The sequence below is a fragment of the Mytilus galloprovincialis genome, chromosome 12 (genome assembly GCF_965363235.1).
Source record: "Mytilus galloprovincialis chromosome 12, xbMytGall1.hap1.1, whole genome shotgun sequence".
Taxonomy (NCBI): Eukaryota; Metazoa; Mollusca; class Bivalvia; order Mytilida; family Mytilidae; genus Mytilus; species Mytilus galloprovincialis.
The window spans coordinates 9,753,451-9,769,153 of record NC_134849.1 but is presented as its reverse complement, the minus strand read 5'-3'; the positions used below and the strand labels follow the sequence as shown (position 1 = coordinate 9,769,153).

At 32.2% G+C, this 15,703-nt stretch overlaps 2 protein-coding genes across 4 annotated transcripts in view; one reads left to right on the top strand and one right to left on the bottom strand.

Moving 5' to 3' along the window:
- LOC143055648 (structural maintenance of chromosomes flexible hinge domain-containing protein 1-like) overlaps positions 1 to 15,703 on the top strand; it is a 77,909-nt gene that overhangs the window by 57,330 nt on the left and 4,876 nt on the right. For both annotated transcript variants that reach the window (XM_076228811.1, XM_076228812.1), the window contains 7 exons: positions 7,573 to 7,692; positions 8,065 to 8,150; positions 8,762 to 8,881; positions 10,760 to 10,861; positions 11,723 to 11,811; positions 12,796 to 12,902; positions 14,127 to 14,197. In XM_076228811.1, coding sequence (XP_076084926.1) covers positions 7,573 to 7,692; positions 8,065 to 8,150; positions 8,762 to 8,881; positions 10,760 to 10,861; positions 11,723 to 11,811; positions 12,796 to 12,902; positions 14,127 to 14,197 — 695 coding nt within the window. The remainder of the gene's footprint in view (positions 1 to 7,572; positions 7,693 to 8,064; positions 8,151 to 8,761; positions 8,882 to 10,759; positions 10,862 to 11,722; positions 11,812 to 12,795; positions 12,903 to 14,126; positions 14,198 to 15,703) is intronic.
- LOC143055649 (uncharacterized) lies at positions 1,175 to 6,364 on the bottom strand. 2 transcript variants are annotated; one of them, XM_076228813.1, is made up of 5 exons: positions 6,188 to 6,364; positions 3,740 to 5,409; positions 2,907 to 3,099; positions 1,907 to 2,181; positions 1,175 to 1,552 (listed from the first exon to the last, which is right to left on the bottom strand). In XM_076228813.1, the coding sequence occupies exons 2-5, from the start codon at positions 5,392 to 5,394 to the stop codon at positions 1,462 to 1,464; spliced, it is 2,214 nt and encodes a 737-aa protein (XP_076084928.1). In that variant the 5' UTR covers positions 5,395 to 5,409; positions 6,188 to 6,364; the 3' UTR covers positions 1,175 to 1,461. The 2 variants fall into 2 exon arrangements, with proteins under 2 accessions (XP_076084928.1, XP_076084929.1); XM_076228814.1 differs by having other exon boundaries at positions 3,749 to 5,409.

Here is a 15,703-nt window from a genome sequence, read left to right as displayed (position 1 = left end):
CAACCATTACGATTTTTCCGTAGTTTTTCCGATTTTGCGATTAAAACTACGCTATTACGGTCAAAGTCGAATAGTTACGGATTCCCAATCATCGCCGTTCATTTTTAGTCTTTAGTAAGTGTCTCACATGACACTGTAAACACTTGTGTACGTTTCCTCTTTTGTAGTTTCTTCACATATGTAATGTTCACTCATGTACTTAATTGAAATTGTGGCTGCTGCTTAAAAAAATTTGACTTAATTTTGATATAGATTTATAGTGTTTTTTGCTGTATAGTGTTTTTGAATCTACCAGACTTGAAAACGACCATTTGGATGGTAAATCTTTTGGTATTTTCTGACAGACTTTTTGTTGATAGTTGTAATAATTTCTGCCACGTTGACTTGATTCCCATTGGTTCTGCCATTTTCTTAAAACACTTTCTCTTGCTGCACATTTTATATCCTGCCTGGTTACTTCTGATGGTTCTTCTATTTTTTTGTAAAACGCAGATTTTTATCATTACTTTTCCGTCCTGGTGAGTGGTCCGGTATTTAGAAAACGCCAATGTAATGCTTCTGGTTTCTCAGGAGTTATCAACCTATTGTTGGGTAACTAACTGACTTCCGAAGAGGCAAACTTGCATTTTATGAAGTAGCTTTCCCCCTTTCTCTTCTTCTCCTTGACAAAACGAAAATGTACGAGTAGAGAACATCTGAACAATTAGTGAATGGAATGCTACCACAGACAACATGTTAAACGACAAATTTTAGTGCACATCACTTTGCAACCACTCGTCAGTAATTTTTATTGGTAAATGCACATTTATGAATGATTACTGAAAACTTTTCAAAAATACGGAAAATTTGATAGTTTGTTACTGATTGTGTCAAAAGGGGGTTGGCATCTATGCAGACTGTTTTACTTGACTTTTTCACCCAAAGAATATGATGTCATATTAAAGTTTGCTTCCGTTGTAAATCATTAAACATTTTTAAGGTGTGTGTATGCTTTAGAATGGAATCAAGTATATTTTCAGTTGAAACATGTGAGTGTCAGATTTTTTTGTTAACTTCCTTTGAATCACAATTAACTATACAGATTCATTTGTTAAATTCAGTTAAATCACAATTAACTATACAGATTCATTGGTTAAATTGAGTTAAAAATTAATTTACTATACAGAATCATCAGTCAAATTCTGTGAAATTTATTTAAATTAAAATCAACTATACAGATTCTTCCTTTTAATCATGTTAAATCACAATTGACTATACAGATTCATTGGTTAAATTTTATAGCTAATCACAGTTGACTATACAGATTCTATCAAATTCAGTTAAATCACAATTTTGTATACAGATCTTGCAGTTATTTTCAGTTGAATTACAATTTACTATACAAATTCACTGGTTAAATTCTATTCAGTTATATATTGACTATACAGATGCATTGGTCAATTCCAGTTAAATCAAAAGTGACTATACAGATTGTTCTATGACTTTCAGTAACATCTCCATAGATTTGCAAGCTTTGTATTTACATTTGGCCTGGGCTATTACAGCAACTTTTCTGAAATAAAGGATATGAAAGAAAATAAAGAACATGATATTCATTTATCTTTACATACATTGACATATGAAAATTAAAGCAAATTAACAAAAATGAAAAATACCTGTTTATCTCTTTTTAGTCTTATAAAGTAAAGTGTCAAATGTATAACATGTATAAGGAAAGAACATGAAAACTTTATATCAACAGGGAAAAAAAATTATAGCTATTATCAAGTGTAAAATGAAGGTCCTGTTAAGATAGTTATATTTGTAAAATATCTGTTATATCGTGTGATTTAACAGTTCCATCTCAGACCCAAACTGTTAACAAAAGGAGACAAGAAAATAATTGGATATACTGTACAATATTTACCCTGTTAGTTGCCAAGCATTCAGGGTGATATATCCATGTCTCTGCCGGTGACCACTTGATGTGGGTATGCATGAGTTATCTTCCCTGATTGTCAGTAGAATTAAATGTCCATGTGATGTTTGTTTGGGTGAAGGTATTGTCATGGTTACTAGATGGTTGAAGTCTGTATCTTTGTTAGCCTTGAGGAAGACAATAGGTCCAACAGACAAGAGGTTAGCAATGATTGTGTTGTCTTCTCTAAGGTTACTCAACATCTCTTTTTCTACCTTGATAATCTGTAAAATATATATAGGAATTAAATTTTTGAGGCATGCAATGATTTTTATTATAAACTGTGTTTAATAGGAAAAATCAAGTTATTAAATTATTTAAACAAGGTGGACAAACATGTTGGCCTAAAGTTTCTTTGCAATTACTTGTGAACCCAAGACTTCCATTTCAAATTTTAAAATGTTGATACTAATGACAAGATGAAGCTATTGATGATTTTCACTTTACCCGGTTAGAAGATGGTCCTAGATATATTGGAAAAGTGCACTTTATGTTGTTTCCATTTAAAAATGTATGATTCCTTCTACCAATGGTATTCAAATTATCATATGTTGTTACTGATGACAAAATGGAGGTCAAGTTAAAAATTGTTGATTTTCACTTTTCCGATTCAGTAGTTTTGGTATTTGCCATATTAGAAAAAGTTGATTCCATGAAATTTGAACCACTTAAACAATGCTTTTAAAATTTGTAGGAATTTACATTTAGACTATCATGTATAAATATAGGGATGTACCTTTAGACTAATGAGTTTAGTATGGCGTCCATTATCACTGAACTAGTATATATATTTATTTAGGGGCCAGCTTAAGGACAACACTGGTGCAGAAGATTCTCGCTGCATTGAAGACCCATTGGTGGCCTTCGGCTGTTGTCTGCTCTATGGTCGAGTTGTTGTCTCTTTGACACATTCCCCATTTCCATTCTCAATTTTAATATATGGACATACCTTAAGACTAGCATGTAATGTTCCACTTATTGACTTTTGAGGTATAGATATGGACATATTAGGTTCAACTGCTGATATGAAGTTGCCACCAGCCTCAGTGACAGAGAAACTCTCAGTTCTTGAGAGAACAATTCCCATAACATTGTGGCTGGTTCTGTTCTCATTAAAGTCCCAGATACTGCTAGTTACTGTCCTGTAACAAAAAGGTACATAAGTATCATGTAAGTTGGTGGGTCTCAATGACATATTAACTCTCAGTTCGTGAGGAAATAATGCCCATAATTAATACACTGTGACTGGTTCTGTTTTCATTAGGGTCCCAGATACAGCTAGTTACTGTCCTGTATTAAAAAGGTAGTAACAAGTTAGTGTTGTGGGCCTCAGTGACAGATAAACTCTCAGTCATGAGAGGAAAATACCCATAACACTCTGACTGGCTCTGTTCTCATTTGGGTCCCATATATTGCTAGTAACTGTCCTGTAATTATCAGATAGCAGGTTCTTAGCCTCGGGTATAGACTTTTATTATTTAAGGTTGTATTTAATCATTTTTTCTGCCCTCTGTTATAAATATACCTTAAAACAGAGCTTTTCTGAAAAGTTCGAAATATTGCATCTTTATCTATTTTGCTATCTCAAAGTTGAACATGATATGACAGAGAGTGATTCTCTAATTCCCATAAAGCAAGCTTGACAATGGTGTATGGGTTTTACTCATTGTGGAAGACTGTATGGTGACTATTAGGTTTTAATTTCTGTGTTATTCAGTTCTCATGTAAAGAGTTGTCTCATTGGCAATCATACCACATTTTCATTTTATAGATATCACTGACCATGCTGACCTGCCTGACAGAGAGAGATTAGATGGATCTCTGAAATCTTGATTTAGGAAGGTCTCTAACTGGTTTAATATTCCAAACAGGTCATCTTCTGTCTTGGAGGTAACAACACTGTGTCCAGCATCACTCTTATTACCTCGGATAAAATGATTCTGTAAGGTCAAGGACGAACAGTCATCAGAAAGGTCGTTTGATTGTCTTCGAATTATAACTGATCCGTAATTGTTATCCAGTAACTTCCTCGAGAATCCATTCTGCAACAGTTCATCTAGGTCATGTGATTCAGAAAACATTGATTTCTGGGAATGTTTTGGTGTTGAACCAATCATAGATAAGTGGTTAATTGTTTGTAATCTTGAACTTGATAATTTTTGCTTGTGAGCACTTTTTGATTTACGGAAATGAGTATGTTCAGGATTATCTTTGTTCTTCAGTTTGACTTGATGACTTATATTATTGCCAATAAGATTGAAGTAGTCCAGCTTCTTCATCTTGTCAATTATAGTTGGAAAACAGGATAAAACATTGTCACCTAGATCTAAATACTTCAGCTTCTTTAGTTGTACAATATCCTTAGAAACACTGGTGATTTTGTTACTATTCAGATTCAATGTTTCCAGTCTAGAAATATTGTAAACTCCCAGTGGCATACTTTCTAGATTGTTCTTTTTCAGATTTAGATATTTCAGTCTTCGACTGTTGACCACTGATAATGTTGTAAGTTGATTGGATGCTATATTGAGATACTGCATCTGAACAAAACCATCGGGAAAAGATGTGATGTTATTCCCCTGAATATGTAAAACCTGGAGTCCTTGTAAACAGGTCAGGTGATGGGACACATGTTTTAACTGGTTCCCTGCTAAATTCAGATATCTCAGTTCACTCAGACTATAAATAGCTGTTGGAATACTTTCAAAACGGTTGTAGGATAAATTGAGTTCCCTCAGATTTGTAAGAGCTTCAAAATCAGGTGCAAGGCTTTGTAAATTGTTTCCACGGCAATTGAGAACTTTGAGTGAATGCAGTTTACAGACTGGAATCGGCACCTGATCGAACCGATTATTTGCTAATTTTAAATATTTGAGCTTTCGTAATCCTTGAATCGTAAAGGGGAGATAACACAGATTGTTACTATGAAGATCAAGATCTTTTAAAATGGTCATGTGACCAATGTCATGTGGTAAAGTTTCAAATTGATTTTGACCTAGTTTGAGTGTTTGTAAGACTCGTAATGACCCCAAATTCTGTGGAAGACTTGTCAATTTGTTATGTGTTAAATCTAACATTATCAGATGTGTCAGATTTGTGATTGTCTCAGGCAGATGTGTTAACAGGTTATTGGCTACCAGAAGAAACTTCAGAGTTCGAATCCGTGCAAGGGAGCTTGGAAGGTCATCTAATGCATTGTGTGACAGATTCAGGACTTCAAGTCTATTGAACTGAGATACTTCCTGTGGAACGACTGTTAGAAGCTGCTTGGTCAGATTTAATTCTGTGTAACCCTGAGGATTTCTGAACACGGAGTAAATTGGATGGTTTGTTTGAGACCGTGTGGCTGATCTAGATTTAGAACGTAACTGATTCTCATTAGATTGTCTCCCCTTTCTCCTACTCCATGAATCATATCCCGAGCTGGCAACAGACATCTTATGGTGTTAAATCTGTAATATAAACATTGATTGGATTGTTAAAAAAAAGCTATGACAAAGGGCTATACATACATTTATTAAAGGCCAAAAATTTATAATTTGAATTTTGAATTAATTGTTGTCTTTTAATTAATATTTATATTTGATTTGCAAGGTCAAATATTTTCTATTGACAAAACTTTTACAAGAGTTATTTTCGTCTGCAATAACATTAACATGATTAATGATACCAAGTTTTCCATTCTGACAATAAATAAATCTTCAGTGATGCTGAAACTTGAAAATCTAAAAAGAATAAAGAGCTTATAAACCAAAAAGAACAAAAAGTTTAGCCAAAATCAGTCAAGGAATTAGATCTTTGCAAACAAAAAGGGAAATATATTCCTTAAAAACAACAAAAGACTTAATTATGACAAAATAAATATAATGCAGACAATTCTGCACCATTCACCAGATGTAGTTTATTAAAAATCAAGCATAAATGCCTTTACAATATTCAAAAAAAATAATTAAACTTAAAAATATATACTGTAGATTCAATACAGTATTATTTGAGGAGTACCAATATTTCATGATATCATGGTATAGTAAACAACTATTTTAAAATGTTTAAAGGCGTATATATGTGAGCTAAATTTGACAAAACTAGGAAATCAAATATCCATTGAAATACGAGCTTTTCTTTATCCATGAAAATCGGTACACAAAATAAATGAATCCACAGTATTATGATAAATAAGAAATATAAAGAAAATATTGAATGTGAAAATTACTTTACCTTTAATCTTACCTTCTTTTACAGTGATAATTTCACAGGTTGTTAGAACATGTGGAAGGCACTTTCTTAGCTGTATAAGAAACTTTGTCCATTAACGATTATAAATCCCAATTTCTGCGAGTAATGTTGCTCTTTGTAAGCCATCCTGTGTTTCATTCACATATAAAATTCATCTCTTTTTACAAAAGAAACAAGTTGATTTATTAACAATATAGATGGTATTTTTCTATCTTTATTGAATAATAAATGAAAATAAACACCTTTTCAAGACTTTAATTGGTTTACCTGTACTTGTATAATCAGCAGGGAGTTGTTTGATCAATAAACTTAACCTGATTAAAACAATACAAACATTGAATTATTAATGAATGTAGTGTTAAAAGAATACACTGCTGAGTTATTGATCTAGCTTTATGCTAAATATTTCCTTTCATTTATAACTGTTATAGTGTGACTTAGTTGTTTCACCCTAGGCCTCTTTTGCAGTATTAATAAAAGGTAGCTATTAAGCTATCTAATGACCATTTTTTTGGCCAGATGTTTTTTCTACTTCCCAAGCTTAAGACTCATGTGAACCATTTTGTGCTTACATTAACGAAAACCATTGTTTCACACTCTGTCCAAATTACAATGTGCATTATTTCTGTTTTGAAGAAATTTAAGACAACTGATGTCCAGAAGTAAGAAATTTAAATGCTGAAGCAAATGTTAATTATATGATTGGGACATTACTTTGATATATATGAAAATAAGAAGATGTGGTATGATTGGAATGAGAAGCAAGAGACCAAATGACACAAACAATAACAACTATATGTCAGCTTATGACCTTTAACAATGAGCAAAAACAATACGACACAGTCAGCTGCAAGAGGCCCTGAAATGACACATTTGAAATAATTTAAACAAGACAACTAATGGCTGGATTTATGTTCAAAGTAATGCATAACGGAAGACAGTCGTAATACAGCACAAAACAAGAACACACATTAAATTAGTTCTTTAAACAAATATGATAAACAGCAACAAACAGCAACCACTCAATTATAGGCCCCTGACTTTGGACATGCATATATAGAATGTAGCAGGATTAAACTAGTTTGAAGGTGCTAACCCTCCTTTAACCTGGGACAGTACAGCATAAGAACAAACTATAAAAATCAGTTGAATTGGTCACTTATAATGAGAGAATAATCTGTATTGATTTTGAGGTCTATCTTCAAGGTCAAAGTTACTATGTTTGTGTCTATGGGTTGCTATTTGATTGATGCACACCCATATCTCATTTTAATCAATCAAGTAAAGATGATTGCATGCTGAAATCTTTCATTAAATATAGTGAAACAGTTAAAAATTGCAGCATTATCATAAATCAAAATGAATTCTTTGTTTTTCAGATGCAAAGAAACAGTCACAAATGGCAGCTTTATCCAAACACAGAGATGAACTTCAAACTGTGATCAGAACATACAAATCTTTGTTTGAAACAACTGAACAGCTGATCAAGGAACTCAAAAGTAGGGTTGTAGTGTATTTGATAGTTTAAGATTGTAAAAATAAAGTTAAGAATGATGAAGATAAACATCCAAACAAAGCCTTATTCAAATTGAAACATTCTTTTTGTGTGTAATTTACTGAAATGTCTTGCCATATTTGAAATGTACTCGCTCACATATTTTCTATTTGTTAAGCGGTATTTAGTGAGAATTTTTATAATTTAAACATCTTAATGATGGCCACTGGCTTAACAAAGGAATTTACCATAAATGGAGGAAATTTTGCATGTAAATGCAAAGGAAAGTTGGTCTGATAAAGGAGGGAGGGATGACTTCATAGAAAATCAACATAATATCTGACTATAGATAATTTTCTGTTTCTTTATTTGTTAGGTTCTGTACATGAGGCACAGTTAGAGGAGAACAGAATAAAGGAAGATTTACGACGACAGAAAATACCCCTTGTACAGTTACAAAGTGTGAGTTTTATATTGTACATTTATTCTTGAAAATAATAGTAAGTTTACCACAATCCCTACAGGTTCAAATTTGCTTCAAACAATGAAAGGTCAAGGACCATTTAATATTTAAAGTAAAGGGTCCTCAATAAGGAATTAATGGTCGTTTATCAAGCATTACTATCAGTGTGAATAAAATTGAGCATGAAAAAGGGGAATGTGTCAAAGAGGCAACAATGCAACCACATAGCAGAAAACAGCAGAAAACAGCCAAAGGCTACCAATGGGTATGTAGGTCCATGACTTTTGTAATTTAAAAATGAAAAGTCCTATGATCCACACAACCACATATATGCACTAATTTGAACTTCTGAACACCCCTAAGTATTGTAAGGCTTAAAAACCTTTCACATTATCAAACTGACATTACTATAAACAGTCCTTTAATAGATTGTTTTGAAATTTTCAGTTTTTATAAATGTATATAATTAAAAAAAAATATAAAAACAAATATTCCTTAATTTGTCTAATAGTCTATCAAAGAAGAAACCTACTTTTTAGAATAAAATGATTGCTGATGACCTTCATTGCTAAACAGTTTGTCAGAATTTGAAGTGTTACATATTTTATAGGTTGATAGTGTAGATCGATTAATTTCTGAGAGAACTAGGCAAAGAGAAAATATAATGACAGCTCCAAGGAGGATATGTTCACTTGTTACAGCTCCACAGGAACCACAAGTTCTAGGAAAGGTGAGCTTATTATTCATATGGTTGAGGATCCACAAGAACCACAAATCACAAAAGGTGAGCTAATAAAATCAGCGTGGATTCAGCTCCACTAGAACTGCAATTTCTAGGAAAGCTGATGTTATAAAAATTATATGGTTCTAGCCAAGGCTTCCAAACAATATTTGAGCCAGCCGGACATTTCATATCTGATCCCGATTTTAATCCCTTAAGACTTAGTCACAAAAGGCAATTATGGTAATCAGATGGCCATTTCAATGATTGACATTACATTAAAAAAACGATTTTAAACTTTACTTTGATATGATATGAATTTGATGTTCGGATGTAACTGTTAAATTGACAGTGCATCATTCAAAGTGTGCACATCAGCGTGCTCATATCTGCCTTAGACTTTTTATTTGTGCAAAATGACATTGTCAAAAACTTCGTTTTCACATTGTTCTAACCGGATGTTGACTTGACAATGGTAAAACATGGACCATAAACGGATACGTAAAATCCGTGTACGTTTTACAAAGAACGACAGAGTGAAGAAGCTCTTTCCACATTATTTCTTCAACAAAATACTTGAAATGAACGTTAGATACAGGTATCAATGATAATTTTAGCATTTTTGAAGAAATGTAGGATGCATAATTAAATTTCCCACCTGTGCACATGCGCACACGTGTTCTAGTTCATACGACGTAGTTCTGACGATTTTTCAATTAAAACCTTTTTAAATTTTTTATCAAATCATGTTGATAAACTAATTTCTAATAATTTTAATCTTTTGGACTAAATCAATTAGAAACAAACCGCTGAAAAGTAAGAAAAAAACTGTGAATAAACCGATTAATTTATACGATGTCCGGTACCGAACATAGTTCACCTGTCAACTGAACAGGTAGATTTCAGCTGTCCAACTACTAATTAGCCTTGATTAAAATTAGAAAGTATTGAAGTAGGTGTTGTTTTGATAGTAATTAATCATCATGTCACATTTATGACCGGAAATGTGTTGATGTTTTAAAGGTAAAAGGTTGGGTCAAAAAGATCGTGAATTATGTAAAAATGACCGAAAAAGCCTTGAAAACTAAAAAGTATATGACCGTTTCATGCTTTGCCCGGCCGGACTTTTACCGGACATTATACAAATGACCGGAAAATATGACCGTTTTGGAAGCCCTGGTTCTAGCTCTGACAACAGAAACCACAAACTCTCGGATTTTATGTGACTTATACAAGTCAGAGGTTTAGCTAGCTATAAAACCAGGTTTAATCCATCATTTTCTACTTCTTTATGCTTGTACCAAGTCAGGAATATGGCAGTTGTTATTCATTTGTTTAGAGCTTTTAATTGTGCCATTTGATTAGGGACTTTCCGTTTTGAGTTTTTCTGGGAGTTCAATAATTTTTGTAATTTGATTTTTCAGATAGTAAAGGCAAGGTTATAGAATTAGTAACTTGCATGTGTAGCCGACACAGAAATAGCTTGTGTATTCATATGTATATTTTGTAGATAGAACATCTAGCATTGGTTGCTGACACAGATCAAGCTTGTGTATTCATATGTATATTTTTTAATGTTTTAGATCAGACATATTGCATTGGTAGCTGTCACAGATATAGCTCCTGTGTTCTCATGTTTATTATTGTATATATTTGTAAATTGGACATCTGGCTTTAGTAGCTGTCACAGATATAGCTCCTGTGTTCTCATGTTTATTATTGTATATATTTGTAGATTGGACAACTGGCTTTGGTAGCTGACACAGATATAGCTCCTGTGTTCTCATGTTTATTATTGTATATATGTGTAGATTGGACATCTAGCTTTGGTAGCTGTCACAGATATAGCTCCTGTGTTCTCATGTTTATTATTGTATATATTTGTAGATTGGACATCTGGCTTTGGTAGCTGACACAGATATAGCTCGTGTGATGTCATGGCACATGTCTTCAGATATGGATTGTGTTGTCACTTTCACAACAGATAAGGTAATGATACATTCAGTTGTCACTTTCACAACAGATAAGGTAATGATACATTCAGTTGTCACCTACACAAACACTTGATTGAATAACAATGCATTCATGGATTTTATTTAAATTTTTCAAGTGATTTAGCCAGTTGAAATGCATTGCAACATACAAGTTTTTATGGAAGAATTGTTGAATCTATAATTAAAGATATATGAAATTGTATGAGTGCCAATGAGACAACTCTCCATTCAAGTCACAATTTGTAAAAGTAAACCATTATAGGTCAAAGCACAGTCTTCAACAAGGAGCCTTGGCTCATACCAAACAGCAAGCTGTAAAGGGCCCCAAAAATGACTAGTGTAAAACCATTCAAATTGGAAAACCAATGGTCTAATCTATATAAAAAACAAGAATTGAGAAACGCTTTTGAACCACATCAACATACAACAACTTCTGAACATGCCTTCTTACATATAGACCTTGTGATGGATCGTTGATGAAAGGCATCTTTCTTCGAACAATTTAAATAGTTTGGTGTATTAAATGTTTCTTTAGAATCAACACTGTCTAACTTCCATTGCTTTTCTTTCATCACTGCATTTTCTTGGCATATGTTCACCTAAGTTCTAATGAAAGGGCTTCATGTTATGATTATTGCATATGGAAAAACTATTGGATAATTGAAGTAGGTGACAAAAATTCAATATCAGTGCATTTCTAAAGATTTCAATAAAGATAAATGATATTCTTTTTTAAAATGTACTTATACATATGTTTTATAGTAAAACTGAAACATTCAACATACATGTAGGATACTTAAGTGTTATATGTTGTAATTATTAATGATTAAAATGTTTGATTTTAAATTTATTTCAGGCAAAGGAATTATACAGAAGAACAGATGGGAAACAACAGGTGCTTCCCCTGGATTCTATTTATAGAAAAACACTACCAGATTGGAATAAGTAAATATTTCACTTTCTATATTAACGTGTTGAACTGAAAATTCAAAATACAAAATATGGAAATTTTTTACACATCAATAATTCTTGAAAAATTGTGTGCAATTCAATAGTATTATATATATTAGTTAAATAATGTGCACCTGAGTTTTTAATTTATCTGTCAATACATATATAATCTTACACATAACAGCAAATTTTGTTTAAGCTTCATGTGAGCACCTGTACATCACATGTGCATTGTGATGTGTTTTCATATTAATTCTCCTGTTTTCTGAATACTTACACTTCCGTATAATTAATGATCATCAGGTGAAAAATATGGTATGACTACTAAAGAGATACTTTTCAACCAAATGACATAGAAGTTAGAAGTTGTAAGTCAACAAGTAGTTTATTTTCCATCTATGAGTTTGAATGTCACTCTGGTATCTTCTGCCCATCTTAAACAATAAGCAATCCCCTAGCAAGCCATATAAAGTCCTGACATGACAAATGTTAAAAAAAATGATGGTACGAAACAATGACAAGAAATAGATATGATAATCAGCAACAAATATAAAGCACTGAATTATAGGCTCTTGACTTGGGATTTAAGTTTCAAAATGTTTATTCATACTGTTTAAGGTTGTACCCAACACTTTCACTAAAATTAATTTGGCTAGTTTAATTTTCATTAAATTTTGTCAAATTATTTACTTTGACCCTTTAACAAAAATATAAAAATTCAAAAACTTTTGAACCAACCGTTTTGTCAGAAAAATTACACTGGTTATATAGCAGTTTGACAAACACCAATTTTGATCATTGAGAAGCTTAATATTCCTTTTACAACACAACATAATTAAAATGTTGAGCTGACTTTACAGAGTTATCTCCCTGTAGTGTTAGGTACCACCTTAAAACCTAAAAGTATTGAACTGCACATATTGGCCCATTTCTGTGGAATAGAATAATTTGAACCTCTACAACTTTGTTGTTTTATAGACCATTACCACATATAAAACACAAAAGAAATTGGCGTCCTCCTGGTAACCCCATGTATGCCAGAGATCTCTTAAATTTCCCTAAAGAAGCAGAGTCTTGTAAAATAGGTAAGCTAAAATATTGTCATTTATGTAGAAATGATGTTCAACTGATACATTCACTATAATTTATTGATTATTATCAATTTATGCAATTTCTTTATTATGGAATGAAATTTTTTACTTGCCAAGTCTTTAATTAAAAGGAAATAATGTTGTTCGTTGTGAGCCAAAGTGTGTTAAAGACTACTTTGACATTTAATGGTTTACTTTTACAAATTGTGACTTGAATAGAGAGAAAAATCATTGGCACCCATACCACATCTTCTGACATCTAATTAATATAGAAGTTAAGGTGTTGGTGAACTACAGTTGTTGTTTATTTGTCATTTTCTTATGTATAAAAAAAAGAAGATGTGGTATGATTGCCAATGAAACAACTCTCCACAAGAGACAAAAATGACACAGAAATTAACAACTATAGGTCACCATACCGCCAATAACAATGAGCAAAGCCCATACCACATAGTCCACTATAAAAGACCCCGAAATGACAAAGTAAAACAATTCAAACAAGAAAACTAACAGCATAATTTATGTACAAAAAATGAACGAAAAACAAATATGTATGATATGAACTTACAAAACAAAATGAAAGTACTATGGGGATTTTCAACTTAATATTATAGCTTCCTCATTTAACACAGAGTTTTATGCCCCTTACACGTATAGACTTCAAAACCTTTACTGTTAAATTTGTCATGCAACATTAGTAGTTTTCAAACAACTTGTGGTCAGCAGGTTGTTTACCTTTTGAATTCTCTTGAAAATTAAAGTAAAATCAAATATAGAGCTTTTTAAAATGTTGTATTTGCTCTTTTATTTTTTAAAAATATGTTTTGGTAATTGGGCATATGATAAAGTAACGCAGATTCAAGTATTAATCCTATTACTTTGACATGGAGATCTACACATCAGTTGTCCATTTGCATTATTTTATGTCTAACTTTTAGAAAGACAGAAGAGTGCTGAAAGGATATAGAAAATACAAAATGACAAAAATAACAAACTAAGAGGAAATTTCAAAATGAAACGTCAATAATCAAATGGAAAAATCTAAAGCTCAAAGATATCAAATGAATGGATAAAAAAAATGTCATATTTTTGACTTGTTACCAGCATTTTCTTGTGTAGACAATGGGATATATGGGACTGTCAATAGAAATTTGTAATTTTACCATTTATTATGTGTTAACCATGAATGTACCATATTGCTATATTGTATATTTACAGTATTTGGTATGCTGTTAGGAGATACATTAATTTTAGACAATATAGATAGTGCAAACACATACAGGCAAGAGGTATAGTTAATCATCTTAGGTTTAAATTTATATTTTGTATATGTCTGTTTGATACAATTTTTATCCTGCAGTATTTATGTAGATAATTTTGTTTTTATTTTTGGTGTTTTAACGCCTCATTAAAGCACAACTTTTTGAGCTATACCGTGGGTTCGAACTCACAACTTAAGTGTTAATTGAAGATAATATGAAAATAAGGACTTGGGGTATGATTGCAATGAGACAACTATCCATCAAAGTCCAAATGAAGTACCGCTACGGCTTCAACTATGAGAAAAACCCTCAATGTGTGGTCTATGACCTCTGTCCTCTGACCCTGATCAACATTTCACAGGGATCAACATTTCACAGGAATGTTAAGTTTAGACAGGTTTCCAACTGTTTTCACAGAGTAAGATTATGCTATTGGTAGTAAGCATAATTTTCATACTAGTTAAGACATGTTTCCATTTTTAAATTTCCAATTTAAGCAAATTCAAGTTTGATAGGTTTTCAGTATGAAGAATTTTCTTGTGTTTCAATGGATAAATACTTTTGACTGTTCCAACATTTTGAGATGATGACATTTGGTTGTATTGAAGGAGGCTCGCGGGTAAGAGATTTTCAGAAAAAAATTAAACATTTTTTATTACAAATTTTATTAATTACCTCTAGTTACTTTATCATATGGTACAAAAATCATTCAAAAAAATCAATTCCTGTTTGCCCCAGGTGATTTTTAAAATGTAAACAGCATTGAAAAGCTCCAAATTATCTCCCTTTAGTGCAAAAATGCCATTTTTTGGCATTAAAATTGAAATATCTTTTTTAACTCATTGGTGACCTATATTTTTTATTGTCGTTTTCGAATAAGCTGTACTTTAACTAAATAATTGTAAAATTTTAGCAGTTTCTGTAATTTAGTTATTTTTTTATTTCGATATTACTTCTTTTTCTCCTATCAGTTCAACAGAAAATAAGCACTTTTACAAAAATGTATGCTTCTTTCAAAGGCAGATTGTGAGCGTAAATGGACGGCAACCCCATCTTTTCATTTCATTTTTCTATGAAGTATGAGGTAAAGTTCATTTATAGAAAAATATAGCGAAACCCTATATTAAATACAAAAAAATAATTTAGACCCGCGAGCCCCCTTAAGTAAGTTTTATCATTATCTAGCCATTATGAATAGTGATGGAATAATTGATGGCTGATGATATTTTGTTGTATTTTAGTTCAGTTTTTGTCGAGCCTGCAACTTTTGTTGCAGAAAGCTCGACATAGGGATAGTGATCCGGCGGCGGCGGCGGCTACGGCGGCGGCTACGGCGGCGGCGTTAGCTAACTTCTTAAAACCTTTATATTTTAGAAGGTGGAAGACCTGGATGCTTCATACTTTGTATATAGATGCCTCATGTTACGAAGTTTCCGTCAGTCACATGTCCAATGACCTCATTTTCATGGTTCAGTGACCACTTGAAAATAAAGTTCAAATTTTTTGTAATGTTGAATTCTCTCTTATTATAAG

Bases quoted from the DNA above. Each gene is read 5' to 3' on its own strand.
- LOC143055649 (XM_076228813.1), bottom strand. From the start codon at position 5,394: ATGTCTGTTGCCAGCTCGGGATATGATTCATGGAGTAGGAGAAAGGGG. The intron at 3,100-3,739 runs GTCAGTGATATC...TTTTTGTTACAG, and splicing joins CTGTCAGGCAGGTCAGCATG to GACAGTAACTAGCAGTATCT. The intron at 1,553-1,906 runs GTAAATATTGTA...CCTTTATTTCAG, and splicing joins AATGCTTGGCAACTAACAGG to AAAAGTTGCTGTAATAGCCC.